The sequence below is a fragment of the Hemitrygon akajei genome, chromosome 21 (assembly GCF_048418815.1).
Source record: "Hemitrygon akajei chromosome 21, sHemAka1.3, whole genome shotgun sequence".
Taxonomy (NCBI): Eukaryota; Metazoa; Chordata; class Chondrichthyes; order Myliobatiformes; family Dasyatidae; genus Hemitrygon; species Hemitrygon akajei.
Window position 1 is genome coordinate 70,494,247 of NC_133144.1, and position 23,211 is coordinate 70,517,457.

The 23,211-nt window shown below is 45.4% G+C and overlaps 1 protein-coding gene across 2 annotated transcripts in view; it reads right to left on the reverse strand.

Annotated features, from left to right (window-relative positions):
* The window catches only part of LOC140714433 (vinculin), a 306,627-nt gene that overhangs the window by 61,381 nt on the left and 222,035 nt on the right, over positions 1 to 23,211 (reverse strand). For both annotated transcript variants that reach the window (XM_073025728.1, XM_073025729.1), the window contains exons 14-15: positions 13,518 to 13,667; positions 12,922 to 13,030 (exon numbers count right to left, since the gene is read on the reverse strand). In XM_073025728.1, the coding sequence (XP_072881829.1) occupies positions 12,922 to 13,030; positions 13,518 to 13,667 (259 nt within the window). The remainder of the gene's footprint in view (positions 1 to 12,921; positions 13,031 to 13,517; positions 13,668 to 23,211) is intronic.

Consider the following 23,211-nt stretch of genomic DNA (forward strand, 5'->3'; position numbering starts at 1 on the left):
GTTTACCTCATTGAGACTTCAGCAAAGACAGGCTTCACAAAGAGAAAGAGAGAGAAAAGCTCAAAGTTTTTCCTACTCTTCCTTATATTCCACTTGGAGTACTGTGTTCAGTTCTGGTCACCTCACTACAGGAAGTATGTGGACACAATAGAGAAATTATTGTGGCAGGAAGGCACATAGGCAGGAAGAGGGATGAGGTCCTGAAGTGTGAGTTTCGGGAACTAGGCAGAAGGTTGAAGAACAGGACCTCAAGGGTGGCGTTCTCAGGATTGCTGCCAGTACTACGTGATAGTGATGGTAAGAATTGGAGGAGATGTAAGTTGAATGCGTGGCTGAGGAGTTGGTGCAGGGGGCAGGGTTTTAGATTTTTGGACCATTGAGATCTCTTCTGGGGAAGGTGGGACCTGTACAGATTGGATGGGTTGCACCTGAACTCGAGGGCGAGCAGTATCATTGCTGGTAGGTTTGCTAGCATGGTTCGGGAGGGTTTAAACTATTTTGCAAGGGGGATGGGACCCGGAGCGATAGAGCAGTGAAAGAAGTGCATGGAATAAAGCCAGATCCAATAAATAGAAAGACTTTGCTTTCATCTATTTGGACGACATCCTCATAGCCAGCAGCAGTCGTCAGCATCTGTCCCACCTCCGTCAACTCTTCACCCAACTGAGTGAATACTGCCTGACAATCAACCCGGCCAAATGCCAGCTCGGACTTGATACCATCGACTTCCTGGGCCACAGGATTACTAAAGACAGGGTAACCCCTCTGCCCGCCAAGGTAGACGCGGTCCGCCATTTCCCCCGGCCCAACACAATCAAAGGCCTTCAAGAATTCGTGGGTATGGTGAATTTCTACCACCACTTCCTCCCTTCAGCTGCCCAAATCATGCGCCCCCTGTTCGCCCTGATGTCAGGTAAGGGCAAGGACATTACCTGGGACGAGGAGTCCGCCGCCGCTTTCATTAAAACCAAAGAAGCCTTGGCAAACGCCACGATGCTAGTGCACCCCAGAACAGACGTCCCTACCGCCCTCACAGTGGACGCATCCAACACGGCAGTCGGTGGAGTGCTGGAATAACTCATCGAGGGTCGCTGGCAACCCCTGGCGTTTTTCAGCAAACACCTACGACCACCCAAGCTCAAATACAGTGCTTTCGACCAGGAACTGTTGGCACTATACCTGGCAATCCGGCATTTCAGGTACTTCTTAGAAGGTAGGCCCTTCACCGCATTCACGGACCATAAACCGCTTACCTTTGCGTTCACAAAAGCATCCGACCCCTGGTCGTCCCGCCAGCAGCGACATCTGTCCTACATCTCCGAATACACGACGGATGTCCGGCATGTCTCGGGAAAGGACAATGTTGTGGCGGACGCCCTCTCCTGCCCTAACATTCAAGCCCTGTCCCGGGGGTAGACTATGATGCACTAGCGGAGGTGCAGCAGGCAGACGAGGAGATCCCTAGTTACAGGGCTGCAGTCTCTGGTTTGCAGCTCCAGGACCTCCCTGTAGGCCCGGATGAGAGGACCCTACTCTGTGATGTCACACTGGGCAACCCCGTCCTGTCATCCCGGCAACCTGGCGGCGGCGCGTTTTCAACTCCATTCACAACTTAGCGCACCCCTCCATCAGGACAACCGTCCGGATGGTAGCCAACAGGTTCGTTTGGCACGGACTCCGCAAGCAGGTCAGTGAATGGGCCAGAACATGCATGCACTGTCAGACGGCCAAGGTGCAGCGGCACACCAAAGCTCTGCCGCAGCAGTTCCACCCCACCCACCGGCATTTCGACCACATTCATGTGGATATCGTGGGCCCCCTGCCAGTGTCGCGAGGAGTGCGACACCTCCTGACTATCATGGACCAGTTCACGAGAAGGCCAGAGGCGGTCCCGCTCACCAACACCACATCCGAATCTTGCGCCCAGGCACTGATTGCCACCAGGATATCTTGCTTTGGGGTTCCGGCCCATTACCTCCGACAGAGGTGCCCAGTTCACCTCCAGCCTGTGGTCAGCTATGGCCAGCCTTTTGGGGGCACAGCTGCACCACACAACTGCCTACCACCCACAGTCGAACGGACTAATGGAGCGTTTCCACCGTCACCTGAATTCGGCTCTCATGGCCCACCTCAAAGGGCCTAACTGGGTGGACGAGCTTCCCTGGGTCCTGCTTGGAATCCGCACGGCGCCCAAAGAGGATTCTGCACACCTCATCGGCCGAGTTGGTGTACGGCGCACCCCTGGTCGACCCAGGAGATTTCATACCAGCCCCAAGGGGGCAAGAGGAAGAACCCGCAGCAGTCCTGGGCAGACTACGTGAGAGGCTCGGTAACCTGGCACCCATACCCACTTCGCAACATGGGCAGAACCCGACCTGCGTACCCAAAGACATGCAAACCTGTAAGTTCGTTTTTGTACGACGGGGCGGACATCGGGCACCGCTACAGTGACCCTACGAGGGGCCGTTTACGGTGATCAGAAACAACGGGTCCACATTCGTGCTGGACATTGTGGGGAAAATGAGGTTTTCACGGTGGACCGACTCAAACCGGCCCACGTGGACTTGGCGCAGCCGGTGGAGATTCAGGCACCGCGGCGCAGAGGCAGACCTCCCAAACAGAGTCCGACCCAGACTGTGGACATTGGGGGGTGTATCGCCGGTTCTGGGGGGGGGTTATGTGGCGACCCACTTCCGAGCGCACTCGAACCGGCTCACAAAGCGGCGCGCGCCGGCATTGAGGCAGGTCCCAAAGAGGGTGCCGTCTGCTTCACCAGCAAGGGGAAAAGCCCGCGTGTGGGACGAGACTGTGAATACGCGCCCCTACAGCATTCCCGCCTGAGGAGGGCGGGATCAGGAAGGCTTTAAAGCGAGGCCGCAAAGTTTGAATAAAGCTCTTTTGCAACTGCAGCTAAGCAACTCCGTGTCATTATTTCAGCGCTGCGTGTAGCACACCACTACAGTAAGGTAGAAGGGCTAAAGTGCGTGTACTTCAATGCAAGAAGCATCAGGAACAAAGGTGATGAACTGAGAGCTTGGATACATACATGGAATTATGATGTAGTGGCCATTACGGAGACTTGGCTGGCACCAGGGCAGGAATGGATTCTCAATATTCCTGGATTTCAGTGCTTTAAAAGGGATGGGGGGGGGGGAAGGGAAGGGGTGGCATTACTGGTCAGGGATACTATTACAGCTGCAGAAAGGGTGGGTAATGTAGCAGGATCCTCTTTTGAGTCAGTATGGGTGGAAGTCAGGAACAGGAAGGGATCAGTTACTCTACTGGGGGTATTCTATAGGCCCCCTGGTAGCAGCAGAGATACCGAGGAGCAGAATGGGAGGCAGATTTTGGAAAGGTGCAAAAACAACAGGGTTGTTATCATGGGTGACTTTAACTTCCCTAATATTGATTGGCACTTGATTAGTTCCGAGGGTTTAGATGGGGCAGAGTTTGTTAAGTGTGTCCAGGATGGATTCCTGTCACAGTATGTTGACAGGCCGACTAGGGGGAATGCCATACTAGATCTAGTATTAGGTAATGAAACGGGTCAGGTCACAGATCTCTCAGTGGGTGAGCATCTGGGGGACAGTGATCACTGCTCCCTGACCTTTAGCATTATCATGGAAAAGGATAGAATCAGAGTGGACAGGAAAATTTTTAATTGGGGAAGGGCAAATTATGAGGCTATAAGGCTAGAACTTGCGGGTGTGAATTGGGATGATGTTTTTGCAGGGAAATGTACTATGGACATGTGGTCGATGTTTAGGGATATCTTGCAGGATGTTAGGGATAAATTTGTCCCAGTGAGGAAGATAAAGAATGGTAGGGTGAAGGAACCATGGGTGACAAGTAAAGTGGAAAATCTAGTCAGGTGGAAGAAGGCAGCATACACGAGGATTAGGAAGCAAGGGTCAGATGGGTTTATTGAGAAATAGAGTAGCAAGAAAGGAGCTTAAGAAGGGGCTGAGAAGAGCAAGAAGGGGGCATGAGAAGGCCTTGGCGAGTAGGGTAAAGGAAAACCCCAAGGCATTCTTCAATTATGTGAAGAACAAAAGGATGACAGAAGTGAAGGTAGGACCGATTAGAGATAAAAGTGGGAAGATGTGCCTGGAGGCTGTGAAAGTGAGCGAGGTCCTCAATGAATACTTCTCTTCGGTATTCACCACTGAGAGGGAACTTGATGACGGTGAGGACAATATGAGTGAGGTTGATTTTCTGGAGCATGTTAATATTAAGGGAGAGGAGGTGTTGGAGTTGTTAAAATACATTAGGATGGATAAGTCCCCGGGGGCTGACGGAATATTCCCCAGGCTGCTCCACGAGGCAAGGGAAGAGATTGCTGAACCTCTGGCTAGGATCTTTATGTCCTCGTTGTCCACGGGAATGGTACCGGAGGATTGGAGGGAGGCGAATGTTGTCCCCTTGTTCAAAAAAGGTAGTAGGGATAGTCTGGGTAATTATAGACCAGTGAGCCTTACGTCTGTGGTGGGAAAGCTGTTGGAAAAGATTCTTAGAGATAGCATCTATGGGCATTTAGAGAATCATGGTCTGATCAGGGACAGTCAGCATGGCTTTGTGAAGGGCAGTTCGTGCCTAACAAGCCTGATAGAGTTCTTTCAAGAGGTGACCAGGCATATAGATGAGGATAGTGCAGTGGATGTGATCTACATGGATTTTAGTAAGGCATTTGACAAGTTTCCACATGGTGGGCTTATTCAGAAAGTCAGAAGGCATGGGATCTAGGGAAGTTTGGCCAGGTGGATTCAGAATTTTCTTGCCTGCAGAAGGCAGAGGGTCGTGGTGAAGGGAGTACATTCAGATTGGAGGGTTGTGACTAGTGGTGTCCCACAAGGATCTGTTCTGGGACCTCTACTTTTTGTGATTTTTATTAACGACCTGGATGTGGGGGTAGAAGGGTGGGTTGGCAAGTTTGCAGATGACACAAAGGTTGGTGGTGTTGTGGATAGTGTAGAGGATTGTCGAAGATTGCAGAGAGACATTGATAGGATGCAGAAGTGGTCTGAGAAGTGGCAGATGGAGTTCAACCCGGAGAAGTGTGAGGTGGTACACTTTGGAAGGACAAACTCCAAGGCAGAGTATAAAGTAAATGGCAGGATACTTGGTAGTGTGGAGGAGCAGAGGGATCTGGGGGTACATGTCTACAGATCCCTGAAAGTTGCCTCACAGGTAGATAGGGTAGTTAAGAAAGCTTATGGGGTGTTAGCTTTCATAAGTTGAGGGATAGAGTTTAAGAGTCGCGATGTAATGATGCAGCTGTATAAAACTCTAGTTAGGCCACACTTGGAGTACTGTGTCCAGTTCTGGTCGCCTCACTATAGGAAGGATGTGGAAGCATTGGAAAGGGTACAGAGGAGATTTTCCAGGATGCTGCCTGGTTTAGAGAGTATGGATTATGATCAGAGATTAAGGGAGCTAGGGCTTTACTCTTTGGAGAGAAGGAGGATGAGAGGAGACGTGATAGAGGTGTACAAAATATTAAGAGGAATAGACAGAGTGGACAGCCCGTGCCTCTTCCCCAGGGCACGACTGCTCAGTACCAGAGGACATGGCTTTAAGGTAAGGGGAGGGAAGTTCAAGGTGGATATTAGAGGAAGGTTTTTCACCCAGAGAGTGGTTGGTGCATGGAATGCACTGTCTATGAGTCAGTGGTGGAGGCAGATACACTATTGAAGTTTAAGAGACTACTAGACTGATATATGGAGGAATTTAAGGTGGGGGTTATATGAGAGGCAGGGTTTGAAGGTCGGCACAACATTGTGGGCCGAAGGGCCTGTAATGTGCTGTACTATTCTATGTTCTATGTTCTATGTTCTATGTAAAGTGCAGGGGAGATTAACAGGATATCGCCTGGATTGGAAGGCATATCTTATGAGAATATGTTGAGTGACCAGCCTTTTCTTCTTGGAGCAATGCAAGAGGAGAGGTAATTTGATAGAGGTGTGTAAGATGGGGCATTGATTGAAATGGCTACCACAAGGAGCCATAGTTTTAAGGTAAACACAAACTACACTGCAGATGCTGTCAAAGTCCTGACGAAGGGTCTTGGCCCGAAACGCTGACTGCTTGTTTCCACGGATGTTGCCTGACTTGCTGAGTTCCTCCAGCATGTTTGTATGTGTTGATAGTTCTAAGGTGCTTGGAAATAGGTACCAAGGGGATGTCAGGGGTAAGCTTTTCACACAGAGTGGTGGGTGTGTGGAATGCACTGCCAACGGAGGTGGCAGAGGTGGCTACAATAGACCCTTAAGAGTCTCTGAGATAGGTACATGGAGCTTAGAAAAATAAAGGGCTATGTGCTAGGGGAATTCTAGGCAGTTTCTAGAGCAGGTTGCATGGTTGGCATAACATTGTGGGCCGAAGGGCCTGTAATGTGCTGTAGATTTCTATGCTCTATATCTGCTCAGCTAAGTAGAGATGCCAGGCAGGACAGTGCAACACTCCTCTTGCGGGATGTGGGAAGGCAGGGAGACCTCCTGTATACCTGACTACTAAGACGGCAGGAAGTGCATCCAGCTGCAGTTTCTAACAAACTGTTAGGGAGTTGCAGCTAGAACTGGACAAACTCCAGAGCACTCAGGAGGCTAAAGGAGTGTTAGATAGAACATAGAGAGAGGTAATTACACCCAAGGTAAAGGACACAAGAAACAGGGTGACAGTCAGGAAGAGGAAAGGGGTTAAGGAGCCAGTGCAGAGTATCCCTATGGCTATCTCCCTCAACATCACTTTGGATACTGTCAGGGGATGATATAACAGAGGAAAGTCACGGAAAGTCACAGTGGTTGGGTTTCTGACTCTGAGTCTGCCTCTGTGTCTCAAACAGGAAGGGGGAAGAAGAGCCATGCTGCGGTGAAAGGGAATTTGCTACTTAAGGGAAGGGACAGAAGGTTCTGTTTGCGAAAACAAGATCCCTGGATGGTATATGCCATGGTCTGGGATATCTCAGATCAAGTCCTCAGCATTCTTAAGTTGGAGGGTGAAATGTCAGAAGTCATGGTTCATGTAGGTACCAATGACATGGGTTGGACGAGTGATGAGGTTGTGCATAGGGATTACAGGGAGTTAAGTGCTAAATTAAAGGGCAGGACCTCCAGGGTTGTGATCTCAGGAGTGCTACCCATACAACATGTTTGTGAGGCAAGAACCAGGAAGATTATACAGTTTAACAAGTGGCTAAGGAGTTAGTGTAGGAGGGAGGGCATAAGATTTTTGGATCACTGGTCGCTCTTCCAGGGAAGGCAGGACCTGTACAGAAGGAATGGCTTGCACCTGAACTGGAAGGGAACTAACATCCTAGCAGGAAGGTTTGTTAACGCTGCACAGTGGGGTTTAAGTTACAGTTGCAGGGGAATGCCAACCAGAGTGCTGAATGGTTATTGGAGATGTTGCTAAGACCTCAGGCAAAATTAGGTATAAAAAAGTTGAGCATGGTGCGACAAAATTCAAAAGGATGAACACAAAACTGTATCTGAATGCACGCATTATACAGAATAAGGCAGATTGTAGCACAGTTGCCAATTGGTAAGTTTGATGATGTAGGCATCCACTGAATTATGGCTGAAGGATTATAGCTAGGACCTCAATGTCCAAGGATACACACTGTATCGAAAGGATAGGCAGGAAGGCAAATGGGGGAGCATTATTCTGTTGGTATAAATTAAATGAAATTATTAGAAAGAAGTGAAATCGGGTCAGAAGGTGTTGAATCATTATGGATAGAGCTATGGAACTGAAAGGTTTAAAAAAAAACCATGATTGGAGTTCTATACAGATCCCCAAACAGTAATAAACAATGTGGCCTAGGAGATAGAAAATGCATGCCAAAGGGCAATGTCACAACAGTCATGGAGGACTTTAATATGCAGGTAGATTGGGAAGCTTTTAAAAACTAACAGGAGGTAACCAGAAAGTCACTAAGGTAAAACTCAGCAACCCAGGCAGCATCTATGGGAAAGAGTACGGTCGATGTTTTGGCCGACACTTCATCAGGACTTGAGAAAAAAAGATGACGAGTCAGAGTAAGAGGGTGGAAGGAGGGGATGAAGAAACACAAGGTGTTGGGCAGGTAAGGAGGTAAGGTGAAGGATGGGAATGGGAATGAGGAATGGTGAGGGTGGAGGGCATTAACAGAAGTTTGAGAAATTAGTGTTCATACCATTAGGCTGGAGGCTACCCAGATGGAATACAAGGTGTTGCTCTTTCAACCTGAGTGTGACCTCATCATGACAGTTGAGGAAGCCATGGGCTGACATGTCAGAATGGGAGTGAGAAATGGAATTAAAATGGGTGGCCACTGGGAGATCCCGCTACCTCTGGCCGATGGGAGCATAGGTGCCCAGTGAAGCAGTTTCCCAATCTACGTCGGGTCTCATTGATACACGAGGCCACACCTGGAAGGGATATTTGGAGCCCTGAGTGGTAGTGAGGGAGGTGGTGTAGGGGAAGGTGCAGCTCTTGTTTCGCTTGCAAAAATGATGTCCAGCATCTGCAGATTTTCTCTTATTTGTGATTAAGAAGGTAAAGATGGAATATGAAAGTAAGCCAGTCGTAAGCCTTTCTCTTTAATGTTCAGCCAGTATCTATTTCATCCACCCTGCTCCAACTCTCAGCCCCTGCACCTTCTACTCACCCAACACCACCCCTCCCCACCAACGTCAGACCTTTGAGCCACTTGAAGTCTTTGCAACTAAACTCCCGTCAAGTAATGTTGACATCCTGATGTTCAGCCTGACAGTGGAATCAGAGTGTTTGTAATTGGCATGCATTCACTCCAAGTTTTTTGAGTTTTTTCCTGTCCATTTTTTTAATGTGTTAACTATACACTTGGGAAAATAAGCATCCCCAGTCCATTTTAGCAGAGTGTGACCATACATCAAATATCAAAGATTTATTTTGAAGCACACCACTAGCAATCCAATTTATTTAATGTCCTGTCTCTTGATTTTGTATTATGACAAATCAGATCAGTTGAAAGGTAGGTGGTGTTGTGGATAATTAAGTAGTTTTTCAAAGTTTGCAGCAAGATTTAGGCTAGTTAGAAGAGTGGGCTGCGATGGCAGATGGAGTTTAATGCTGATAAGTGTGAGGTGCTACATTTTGGTGGGAATAATCCAAATAGGACATACATGGTAAATGGTAGGGCATTGAAGAATTCAGTAGAACAGAGTGATCTAGGAATAATGGTGCATAGTTCCCTGAAGGTGGAATCTCATGTGGATAGGGTGGTGAAGAAAGCTTTTGGTATGTTGGCCTTTATAAATCAGAGCATTGAGTATAGAAGTTGGGAAATTATACAAGGCATTGGTAAGGCCGAATTTGGAGTATTGTGTACATTTCTGGTCACCAAATTATAGGAAAGATGTCAACAAAATAGAGAGAGTACAGAGAAGATTTACTAGAATGTCACCTAGGTTTCAGCACCTAAGTTACAGGGAAAGATTGAACAAGTTAGGTCTTTACTCTTTGGAGCGTAGCAGGTTGAGGGGGGACTTGATAGAGGTATTTAAAATTATGAGGGGGATAGAAAGAGTTGACATGGATAGGCTTTTTCCATTGAGAGTAGGGGAGATTCAAACAAGAGGATATGATTTGAGACTTAGGGGGCAAAAGTTTAAGGGTAACATGAGGGGGAATTTCTTTACTCAGAGAGTGGTTGCTGTGTAGAATGAGCTTCTAGTAGAACTGGTAGAGGCAGGTTTGGTATTGTCATTTAAAGTAAAATTGGATAGGTATATGCACAGGAAAGGAATGGAGGGTTATGGGCTGAGTGCGGGTCAGTGGGATTAGGTGAGAGTAAGTGTTCGGCACGGACTAGAAGGGCTGAGACGGCCTGTTTCCGTGCTGTAATTGTTATATTGTTATATGGTTATATATATTTTAAAAAAAGATACCAAAAGTTTCTTCAGACACATTAAGTGTGAATGAGAGGACAGTGTGGATATTAGACTGCTGGAAAACTATGCCAGAGAGGTAGTAATGGGGGGGCAACAAAATAGCGGATGTACTAAAGTATCTAGGCAGAAAAATGGTTCGGCACAGCCAAGAAGGGCCAAAACGCCTGTTTCTGTGCTGTGTTCAATGTTCTATGTTGCATCAGTCTTCAGTGTGGAATCACTAGACTCCGGAATGGTTTTGGTAGACTGGAAAATTTCAAATGTCACTTCACTCTTCAAGGGACAGCGGCAAAAGAAATGAAACTACAGGCCAGTTTAGTCTGACTTCAGTAGTTGGGAAGATGTTAAGAGTTGATTATTAAGGATGAGGTCTCAGGGTACTTGGAGGCACATGACAAAATAGGCCACAGTCAGCATGGTTTCCTCAAGAGAAAATCTTGCTTGACAAATGTGTTAGAATTCTTTGAAGTAGTAACAAACAGGATGGACAAACAAAAATTGGTTGATGTTGTGTACTTGTATTTTCAGATGACCTTGGACAAGGTGCCACACATGAAGCTGCTAAACAAGCTACATCCCCATGGTATTACAGGGAAGATTCTAGCATGGATAAAGCAGTGGCAGATTGGCAAGAGGGAAAGAGTGGGAATGAAGGGAGCCTTTTCTGACTGGCTGCTGGTGACTAGTGGTGTTTCCCAGGAGTCTGTGTTGAGCCAATCATTTTCACGTTACATGATGGAACTGATGGCTTTGTTGCAAAGTTTGCAGATGATATGAAGGTAGGTGGAGGGGCAGGTAGCTTTGAGGAAACAGAAATGCTACAGAAAGACTTAGATTAGGAGAATGGGCAAAGAGATGGCAGATGGAATACAGTATTGGGAAATGTATCGTCATGCACTTTGGTAGATGAAATGAAAGGGTTGACTATTTTCTAAATGGAGGAAAATACAAAAAACTGAGTCACAAAAGGACCCTAAAGGTTAACTTGCAGGCTGAGTCTGTGGTGAGGAAAGCAAATGCAATGTTTGCATTCATTTCAAGAGGACTAGAATATAAAAGCAAGGATGTGATGTTGTAACTGGAGAGGCCTTACTTGGGAGTATTGTGAGTGGTTTGGGCCCCTTTTCTTAGAAAATCTGTACTGAAACTGGAGAGGGTTCAAAGGAGGTTCACGAAAATGATTCTGGAATTGAATGGCTTGTCAAATGAAGAGTGTTTGATGGCTCTAGGCCTGTATTCACTAGAATTCAGAAGAATGAAGTGTGACCTCATTGAAACCTATCAAATGGTGAAAGGCCTTGATAGAGTGGATGTGGTGAGGATGTTTCCTTTGGTGGAAAAGTCTAAGACCAGAGGACACAGCCTTAGAATTGAGGGGCATCCTTTTAAAACAGAGATGAGGAGAAATTTCTTTAGCCAGGAAGTGGTGAATCTGTGGATTTCTTTGCCATAAGCAGCTGTGGAAGCCAAGTCATTATGTATATTTAAGGCAGAGATTGATAGATTCTTCATTGTTCAGGGCATGAGGGATACGGGGAAAAGACAGGAGATTGGGGCCAAGAGAAAAATTGGATCATCCATGATGAAATGGTGGAACAGACTTGATGGGCCAAATGGCCTAATTCTGCTCCTATATCTTATGGTTAAAGGGGTTAACTTTAATCAACTTCACTTGCCCCATCATTGAAATGCTCCCATAATCAATGCACTCACTTTCAGGGACTCTTAATCTCATGTGCTCAATATTTATTGCTTAATTTATTATTATTTCTTTCTTTTTGTATTTGCGCAGTTGATTGTCTTTTACACACTGGCTGAACTCACAAGTGTGGGCTTTGATTGATTCTATAATGTTTATTATTCCCTTATGGATTTATTGAGTATGCCAACAAGAAAATGAATCTCAGAGTTGTAAATGGTGACATATATGTACTTTGATAATATATTTATTTTGAATTTTGAACTTTGTAAATCCTATCTCTAAGAATCCTCTCCAATAGTTTACCCACCACTGACACAAGACTCACTAGTCTATAAATCCCAGGATTTCTCTCATGAATAAAGGAATAACATTTGCCACCCTCCAATCTTCTAGTACTACTGTGGCCAATGAGGATGCAAAGACCATTACCAATTATGCCCCAAACTTTTCCCTTGCTTCCTGTAGTACCCTGGAGACTTATCCATCCTAATGTTTTTCAAAAGTTCTAGCACATCCTCTTTCTTAACCTTCATATATTCCAGTGCATTAACCTGTTCCACACTGACTTTGTGTTTACCAGGGTTTCTCTCACTGGTGAATATTGAAGCAAAGTATTCATTAAGGACCTCCCAATCCTCCTCCAACTCCAGACATTTGTGTTCTTTTATCCCTGATCGATCCTACCCTCACTCTCGTCATCGTCCTGTTCTGCAAGTTCGCACAGGATGCTTTGGGGTTTCCTTAATCCTACTCACCAAGGCCTTCTCATGGTCCTCTTCTAGCTCTCCTAAATTGCTTCTTAAGCTCTTGGCTACCTTATAATTCTCAAGAGTCCAGTCTGATCTTCATCCTAAACTTATATAAGCTATTCAACAAAGCAAATGCTCTCAAAACAATTTCTACATTTTTATTTTGCATTTCCGAGTATATTCGTTTCCAACTTACACTCTCAAGTCCTGCCTGACAGCATCATAATTCACCCTCCCCCAATTCTATACTTTCCAATACCGTTTGCTCCTATCCCTTTCTAAGAATACGGTAAAGGTCAGGGAGTTGTGGTCAATGATTAAAACAATTTATTCAATCTTCTCCCCCACAGGATTTTACCATTTATAGAATTTTTCCATGTGTAAAATGCATTTTATTAGATTTAAGATGATTTCCAGTGACAGTGTGCTAACATTGTTTTAGACTCTACAAGCACCATTTATGATGATCAATGACAAAATGAAGTACAAAAGGTATTAGGAGGTTGGGAAGAATTCCTGCATGGAATCTTGTAGTTCCATGCACAAGAAAACAGCTTACCCGTCATTTTTTCAACATTATCAATCCACTGGTTCTTCATAGTTTCAAAATGTTCATAGGCAGCCTGGTTGTCAGGATTTCTCAACAAGATCCGTGCAGCTGAAACCACCTGTACCAATAAGTTAGCAAGTCAAATCAAACAAAGGGTACATTTTTAATTTGAAGAAAGAGTATAGTTTGGATATTCCTGCAGCAGAGGTTATCCATCATCTCTGATGTTCGAAGCCATACACCTGACAATTGTTGGATATAAAGAAAACATGATAAAAATAACTTGAAAATGAATTGACATAATCAGCTAATTCAAACAGCTTGATGTATTTTTTTTTCCAGATTTTCACTAAGCATTCCACCAGAGAAAAAATGGGTTTTATTACACTGACAAAGAGCTCAGTCTGCTGTTGCTGTGAACACCTGGGTCAAATGCAATGCTCACAGTATTGAGATCATGTGGTTGAAACTCCGACTAGAGTGTAAAAGGTAACAAAAGTACTAATGAGGATAGGGCAAAAGGGAATGATAAAAGAGTTATTAAAAGAGATATCTGAGGGATATCAATTTAAAACCAAAAGGATTGAGACTTTTACAGAAAATACCTGTGGTGTTAACTCTCGAGCAGATTTCACAGCTGTCTGTATACCTTCCACCGTACTTTTGTTTGCAGCTCCAACAGCAGCAGCTTTCTCTGCAGTAGCACCCAATTTGGCAGCATGATTTTCAAAATACCCCGCCCTCTCCTCAAACACCTGCAAAAGCAAATACATTTTAGGTTATGTAACTATTCATTAGAAACTGCAAACATCCAGTTGTGAAGCAACTGACCATTTCTATACCCCCACAGATGCAGTTTGATCCACTGAGTTCCCACAACAGCTTGCTGTATACCTGTAAACATCCACATTAATCTCCCAATCTAGATATTTACTATGTTGGTTCAATAGGTCAATATTCTTTACTAGATGCAAGATTAAAAAGCAGTGTAAACTAATCTCTGTTGAGCCAAAGATAATGCTGCTGTTTCATGGTTCCAGTGATTCAAACTCGTTTTATGTGGAGTGGAAGTCTCGAGATTTTCTGTTTAGTTTCAGCAAACAGAAGCTGTGACTTGGAGCGAGAGATGAGAGGTTTCAGTGAGCAGTTATCAAAAAGAAGCACCTTTGGAAATTGCTAATTGAAAATTGGTTAATTAATTTGCAACAGCCAACAAAAAGTAGTTAAGAGCCAAATTAATTTATCATATTCTGTATGAGTACTGAGACCTGCAGTGTCCCAGCTACCTACACCTGCGAGAAGTGCATCTAGCCAGAGGTCCTTACAGACCAAGTTAGGAAACTGAAGTTGGATCACCAACACATCATTCTGAATTCAGAGGGGTTGACAGACAAGAGATACAAACAGGCAGTTACACCTAGTATTGTGTGTACTTCTGGTCACCTACCTACAGGAACGATATCAATAAAGTGAAAAAGTCCAGAGGATATTTACAATGATATTAGGCCATAAGACCACAAGATATAGGAGCTGAATTGGGCCATCTGGCCCATCGAGTCAGCTCCAGCATTCAATCATAGCTGATACATTTTTATCCTATCTCCTCCTCAACCCCAGTTCCCAGCCTTCACCCCATAACCTTTGATGCCATGTCCTATCAAGAACATTATCAATCTCTGCCTTAAATTCACCCAGTGACCTGGCCTCCACAGCTGCATGTGGCAACAACTTCCACAAATTCACCACTCTTTGGCTAAAGAAATTTCTCCGCATCTCTGTTTTGAAAGGGCGCCCCTCTATCTTCTTGTCCTAGACTCTCCCACCATGGAAAACATCCTTTCCACATCTACTCTGTCTAGGCCTTTCAACATTCGAAATGTTTCAATTAGATTCTCCCCCCCCAACCGACCCTTCTGAATTACAGCGAGTACAGACTCAGAGCCATCAAATGTTCCTCGTATGATAACCCTTTCATTCCTGGAATCATCTTTGTGAACCTCCACTGGACTCTCTCCAATGGAAGCAAATCTATTCCAAAATGAAGGGCCCAAAACTGTTCGCAATACTCAAGGTGAGGCCTCACCTGTGCCTTATAAAGCCTAAGCAACACATCTCTTGTATTTTAGACCTCTTGAAATCAATGCTAACATGGCATTTGCCTTCCTCACCACTGACTCAATCTGCAAATTAACCTTTTAGTGTTCTGCACAAGGACTCCCAAGTCCCTTTGCATCTCCGAATTTTGGATTTTCTCCCCATTCAGAAAACTATCCACACATTTATTTCTACTACCAAAGTGCATGACCAAGCATTTTCTAACATTGTTTGCCACTTTCTTTTCTATTCTCCTAATCTGTCTAAGTCCTTCTGCATCCTGTTTCCTCAACACTCCTACCCCTCCACCAATCTTCGTATCATCTGAAAACTTGGCAACAAAAACTTGCCATCTATTCCATCATCTAAATCATTGATATACAGCATAAAAAGCAGTCCCAATACCAATCCCTGCAGAACACCACTAGTCACTGGCAGCCAAACAGAAAAGAATCCTTTTGTTCCCACTCACTGCCTCCTACCAATCAGCCAATGCTCTAACTATGTCAGTAACTTTCCTATAATTCCATGGGCTCTTAACTTGGTAAGCAGCCTCATGTGCGGCACCTTGTCAAAGGCTTTCTGAAAGTCCAAGTATACATAAGACCATAAGATATAAAAGCAGAAGGCCATTCAGCCCATCAAGTCTGCTCTGCCATTCAATCATGGGCTGATGCAATTCTTCCAGTCATCCCCACTCCCCTGTCTTCACCCCATACCCTTTGATGCCCTGGCTAATCAAGAACCTATCTATCTCTGCCTTAAATACACCCAATGACTTGGCCTCCACAGCCACTCATGGCAACAAATTCCACAGATTTACCACGCTCTAATTAAAGTAATTTCTCTGCATCTCAGTTCTAAATGGATGTCCTTCAATCCTGAAGTTGTGCCCTCTTGTCCTAGACTCCCTTACCATGGGAAGTAACTTTGCCATATCTAATCTATTCAGGCCTTTTAACGTTTGGAATGTTTCTAAGAGATCCCCCTCTCATTCTCCTGAACTCCCAGGAATACAGCCCAAGAGCTGCCAGATATTCCTCATACGGTAACCCTTTCATTCCTGGAATCATTCTTGTGCAACTTCTCTGAACCCTCTCTAATGTCAGTATATCCTTTCTAAAATAAGGAGCCCAAAACTGCACACGATACTCCAAGTGTGGTCTCATGAATGCCTTGTAGAGCCTCAACATCACATCCCTGCTCTTATATTCTATACCTCTAGAAATGAATGCCAAAATCGCATTTGCCTTCTTCACAACCAATTCAACCAGGATATCTTGCACAAGGACCCCCAAGTCCCTTTGCATCTCTGCATTTTGAATTCTCTCCCCATCTAAATAATAGTCTGCCCATTTATTTCTTTCACCAAAGTGCATGACCATACACTTTCCAACACTGTATTTCGTTTGCCACTTCTTTGCCCATTCCCCTAAACTATCCAAGTCTCTCTGCAGGCTCTCTGTTTCCTCAACACGACCCACTCCTCCACCTATCTTTGTATCATCGGTAAATTTAGCCACAAATCCATTAATACTGTAGTCCAAATCATTGACAACATCATAAAAAGCAGCTAACCCTTGTGGAACTCCACAGGTAAACAGCAGCCAGCCGGAATAGGATTCCCTTATTCCCACTCTCCGTGTTCTACTGACCAGCCAATGCTCCACTCACGCTAGTAACATCCCTGTAATTCCACGGGCTTTTATCTTGCTAATCAGCTTCATGTGCGCACTTGTCAAAGGCCTTCTGAAAATCCAAGTACACCATGTCTAATGCATCTCCTTTGTCTACCCTGCTTGTAATTTCCTCAAAGAATTGCCATTGGTTTGTCAGGCAGGATTTTACTTTCAGGAAGCCACGCTGCCTTTGGCCTATCTTGTCATGTACCTCCAGATACTCTGTAATCTCATCCCTAACAATCAATTCCAACAACTTCCCAACCACTGATGTCAGGATAACAGGTCTATAGTTTCCTTTCTGCTGCTTCCCACCTTTCTTAAATAGCGGAGTAACATTTGCAATTTTCCAGTCATCCGGTACAATCCCAGAATCTACTGATTCTTGAAAGATCATTGTTAATGCTTCTGCAATCTCTCCAGCTACTTTCTTCAGAACCTGAGGGTGTATTCCATCAGGTCCAGGAGATTTATCCACCCTGAGCTTCCTGAGCACATTCTCAGTCGTAATTTTCACTCCACAAACTTCACTTCCCCGACACTCTTAAATGTCCGGTGCATTGCAGACATTTTTCACTGTGAAGACTGATGCAAAATACACATTCAGTTCCTCTGCCATCTCTGCATCTCTCATTACAATATCTCCAGCATCATTTTCTATTGGTCCTATATCTACCCTCAACTCTCTCTTTTACAGTTTATATACTTAAAAATGCTTTTGACATCTTCTTTGATATTTGTCAACAGCTTCATTTCATAATTCATCTTTTCCTTCCTAATGACCTTCTTGGTTTCCTTCTGCAAGTTTTTAAAAGCTTCTCAAATCCTCTATCTTCCCACTCGCTCTGGCTTCCTTGTATGCCCTCTCTTTTGCTTTTACTTTGGCTCTGACTTCACTTGTCAGCCACGGTCATCTCCTTCTTCCTTTAGAAAATTCCTTATTTGGAAAATATGTCTTGTACTTCCCTCATTTTTTGTAGAAAGTCCAGCCATTGCTGCTCTGCTGTCCTTCCTGCAAGTGTCCCTTTCCAGTCAACTTCAGCTAGTTCCCCTCTCATGCCATTGTAACTTCCCTTATTCCACTGAAATACCGACACATTGGAATTTATTTTTTCCCTGTCAAATTTCAACGTGAACTCCATCATATTGTGATCACTGTTCCCTAAGGGTTCCTTAACCTTAAGCTCTCTTATCACCTCTGGATCATTGCACAACACCCAATCCAGCACAGCCCATCCCCTAGTGGGCTCAACAACAAGCTGTTCTAAAAAGCCATCCCTCAGACATTCTACAAATTCTCTCTCCAGGTCCAGTACTGGCATGGTTTTCCCAATCCACTTTCATGTTAAAATCCCCAACAATTATCATGACATTGCCTTTCAGACATGCCTTTTCTATCTGCTGCTGTAATTTGTAATTCACATCCCACCTGCTGTGTGTACAACATCCACTGCATCCCCTTTAATCAAACCAAGTTGTAATCTCCTGAAAGAATTCCAACAGGTTCGTCAGACAGGATTTTCCCTGAAGGAAACTATGCTGACTTTGTACTATCTTGTCCTGTGTCACCAAGTACTCCATCACCTCATCCTTAACAATTAACTCCAATACCTTCCCAACCACTGAGGTCAGGCTAACTGGTCTATAATTTCCTTTCTCAAAGAGTGGAGTAACATTTGCAATTTTCCAATCCTCTGGCACCATGCCAGAGTCCAATCATTTTTGAAAGATTATTTCTAATGCCACCACAATCTCTAAAGCTACCTCTTTCAAAACCCTCGGGTGCAGTTCTTCTGGTCTGGGTGGCTTGTGCACCTTTAAGTCTTTCAGCTTTTTGAGGATCTTCTCTCTTGTAATAATAATTGTATCAGTTTCTCTTCCTTCACACACTACATCAGACATACTGATGGTGTCTTCCACAGTGAAGACTGATGCAAAATACTCATTTAGTTCATCAGCTATCTCCATGTCCCCCATTATTATTTCTCCTGCCTCATTTTCTAGCGGTCCTATATCCACTCTCACTTCTTTTTGATTTTTAACATAGTTGAAATAACTTTTACTATCCACTTTGATATTATTTGCTAGCTTGCCTTCATATTTCATCTTTTCCCTTCTAATGAAGGCTTTTTAAAAACTTCTCAATCCTCTATCTTCCCACTAATTTTTGCTTTCTTGTATGCCCTTTCTTTTGCTTTTACAATAGCTTTAACTTCCCTTGTCAGCCACGGTTGTACTATTTTACCATTTGAGTATTTCTTCATTTATGGAATACATTTGACCTGCACCTCCCTCATTTTCCCCCAGAAATGCAAGCCATTGCTGCTCTGCTGACATCCCTGCTAGCAGCTTCTTCCAATTTACTTTGGCCAACTCCTCTCACATACCACTGTAATTTCCCTTACTGCAATGAAATACTGCTACATCAGACTTTACTTTCTCCCTATCAAATTTCAAGTTGAACACAATCATATTGTGATTGCTGGTTCCTAAGGGTTCTTTTACCTTAAGCTCCCTAATCGTCTCTGGTGCATTACATAACACCCAATCCAGTATAGCTGATCCCCCAGTAGGCTCAATGACAAACTGCTCTAAAAAACCATCTTTTCCACATTCAATAAACTCACCTGCTTGAGATTCATTACCAACCTGATTTTCCCAATTAACCTGCATGTTCAAATCTCTCATGACTACCATATGTTATCCCCTCGGCCCCCTCCTTTGTGAGAATTGCAAGAGCCCTAGTCGAAGGGGGGTCAACTGACCCAAGAGAGAAAGAGACGTGCTGAATAGACACAGGAAAATGGGAGAGAGAGAGAGAGAGACGTGCAGAAGACCACGTTCTCCCAAGAAGCAGAATAAAGGCGACATTGACTATTGTCTCATGGAGACCACGTGAAAAGCCCTCGGGCAAAGTGGGCTGGTTGAGAGAGAGATCGCATTACCTGCAACCTGATTGACACCTGCGATCCCGTGAAGAAGTATAAAGGAGGGTCTGAGGGGGGGAAATCCTCAGACGCACCAAGGAGACACCAAGGAAGCACGATACCGATTCCCGTGGGAGCGGGAAGCCATTTTGAAGGAAGCCACGTGCGTTAGATTCCAAATTTTGAATCTGTGGCTAGAACCAACGAAAGACTGCTTTTAACTAACAACGGGGAAGCCTGCTCCCGATTCCAAGGATTTGCTCTGCAAAGACAACGGGCAAGTGTTTATCCTTTCTAAACCATCTCTCTCTCTCTACAACGTGAAAACCCCAGCGGTTCCCAAAAGGGAGAAGCCTGCAAACTTCTGAGTGACTCTTTATATTTCGATTGGACTCAGTATTCCCCCTAGACAACTATAGAGCTTATTTCTGATTGATTATTATTACACCGGTGTTTTAGATTGAGTTTTGACGATGTATATGATCTGAATGTTTTGTATTAACCATACGTTTGTGCCCTTTTTGAATAAAACGTTTGAAAATAGTAGCATCCGACTCAGCTGATCCCGCTATCTTTGCTGGTAAGTTACCTGGTTACGAGGTTACGTAACAAGTGGGGTTCTCGTCCCGGGATTTGAAACCAAACGGGAGGGTCAGTGAATCGGGCTGTAAGTCCAAACTTAAATCTGGTTACGCAGGTAGCCAGACGGGAAACCAGCAAAGATGGATGTGGATGAATTTATGAGAAACCCGACGGTAGAGGCGCTAGGGAAGGCTACAAAATCAGACTTGGTAAATTTGGCGCAGGCGTTAGACCTCACAGCGGTGAAGCCAGCAATGAAAAAGCAGGAAGTGCGAAGGGTCATACATCAGCATTACGTTGGGAAGAAGGTGTTTGCAGCTGAGGATTTGGAAAATATCCCCGAAAAGAGATTAGCGAGTGGGACAGATCAGGTAGAGTTGGAGAAAGCAAGGTTGGACCATGAGCTTAAAGTAAAGCAGCTAGAAGTAGAAGCAGCTGAAAAGGCTGCGGAAAGAGCTGCCAGGGAAAAGGAAAAGGCTGAGGAAAGAGAGCATGTGTTCAAACTAAAGGAATTAGAGATGAAACGGGGTCATGAGCTCCAGCTAAAGCAGCTAGAAGTAGAAGCAGAAGCAGAAGAGAAAGAGAAACAAAGGAGCCATGAATTGGAGCTGGACAGGCGAAGGCAAGAGCGAAGAGCTCAAGGGGAAGAGAGAGAGGAGAGGTTTGATGTTAGTCGGGCGTTGAGGTTGGTCCCCCCCTTCGAGGAGACGGATGTTGATAGTTATTTCTTGATTTTTGAGAAGGTGGCGGTGAATCAGAAGTGGCCCAGAGAGCAGTGGGTGGCGTTGTTACAAAGTGTGTTACGAGGGAAGGCACAGCGAGTATATGCCGCGCTGCCCCCGGAAAGGGAAGGGAGTTATGACCAAGTAAAGGAGGCCATTCTCTGAGGTTACGAGTTAGTACCTGAGGCGTATAGACAAAGGTTCCGAAATTTAAGGGTGGAATCAAACATACACCAAGCTAGCCCATGAGAAAGGTGTGCTCTTGGACCGTTGGTGCACCGCTGAAAAGGTGGCCGAGAATTATGGGCGTCTCAGGGAGTTAGTTTTGATTGAGGAATTTAAAGGTTGCGTTCCGGAAGAGATCCGAATGTACTTAAATGAGAGGACAAATCAGTCCATCTCAGAGATGGCTAGGGTCGCAGATGAATATGCCCTAACCCACAAGACAAAGTTTTCCTCGCCAAAAAGTTACCCGAGAGACCGTCGGAATGGTAGGGAAAGTCCGCCGGCTAAGGGAGAAACTCCGCCGGGAGCTAGCAAAAAAAGTGAGGATAACAGACAGGAAACCTGGAGATTTCCTGGTTTAACCTGTTTTAATTGTGGAAAGGTGGGACATATTGCATCAAAATGCCCTGCTCCGAGGAAGGAGTCAGAAAGAGGGAAAGCAGCTATTCCAATAGGCTGTGTTGCGTCGATCCGAAAATCGACAAGCAGGCCCCAGGTAGATGGAATACAGGAGGGGCGGGAGACATTTAGGTCCGAAGGAACCGTGTCTTTGAAGGAAGGGGACCCCCCAATCCCCGTACGGATTTGGAGAGACACGGAGGCGGAACTATCGTTAATTAGCCGTAATGTGTTAAAATTCGGACCTCGGACGGGGGAGGTAGCCCTGAGAGGCATAGGGAACCGGACCGAGGTAGTGCCTTTGCATAGGGTCCTTCTAGATTGTGAGTTGGTGTCGGGACCAGTAGAACTGGGGGTCCTGCCGGAGTTGCCGGGGGAAGGAGTGGACGTCCTTCTGGGTAACGACCTAGCGGGTGGGAAGATGGGTGCTGCCGTGAAGCTGACCACCCAGCCCGTGAGAGTTGAAGACCCTCCCTCAGATAAAAAAATCTATCCCGCATGTGCGGTCACTCGCAGCATGTCGAAAAGGGCAGCTGAGACCGAGAGCGGGTGGAATCTGGCCAGTTTTGATTTGGCCGAAACTTTTTTACCGACTCTGTACCAGCGAGAGTCCAAGGAAGGTAAACCGGAGAGTAGGGAGGAAAGAGAGAGTAATCGGGAAGAGGTAGACCTGTCCTTAGCCAGAAGAAAGTTTGTACGGAAACAGAAAGGTGACGAGGAGCTGGTAGCCTTGAGAGAGTCGGTTCTCTCTGAGACTGAACTGGAGGCAGAGCCAGAGGGTTATTATCTCCAGGAGGGGGTGTTGATGAGGAAGTGGAGACCCCCTGCGGTGCAGGCCGATGAGGACTGGGCGGTGCTACATCAGATAGTAGTCCCGACAGTATATCGGGACGAAATTCTTGACTTAGCCCATAAGGGACCTTTAGGCGGGCATTTAGGAATAAAGAAGACAGTGGAGCGGGTTCAGAGAGAGTTCTATTGGCCAAACCTGAGAAAAGATGTTACTGAGTATTGTAAAAGATGTCTTACATGCCAGATGGTGGGTAAGCCGAATCAAGTTATCCCTAAGGCCCCCCTCCGACCTATCCCCGCATGTGAGGAGCCTTTCTCCCGAGTCATTGTGGATTTTGTGGGACCCTTACTTAAAACTGCGAGTGGGCGGCAGTATATCATGACCCTGATGTGTGCCGCTACACGATTTCCCGAGGCTGTGCCTCTGGGTAGTATTAGGACCTCTGCGGTGGTGAAGGCCCTTATCAAATTCTTTACCACCGTGGGGCTGCCCAAGGAGATACAATCAGACCAGGGAAGTACATTCACGTCGAGCACATTTCGGCAGATGATGACCCAGCTAGGGGTGAAGCAGATTATGGCCTCTGCGTACCACCCGGAGTCACAGGGAGCGTTGGAAAGGTTCCATGCTACCCTAAAGACCATGCTTAAAGCTTATTGTCAGGAGAACGTTCGAGACTGGGATGAGGCTTTACCCCTTTTGTTATTTGCCGTACGAGATACAGTCCAGTGCTCCCTGGGGTTCAGTCCGTTCGAGCTGGTTTTCGGTCACAGGCCCAGGGGACCCCTAACCCTACTGAAAGAAAAGTGGTCTAGCCCGACCGTCCAAGTCAGTGTGATCGACTATGTGCTGAAATTCCGGGAAAGGCTGCCTAAAGT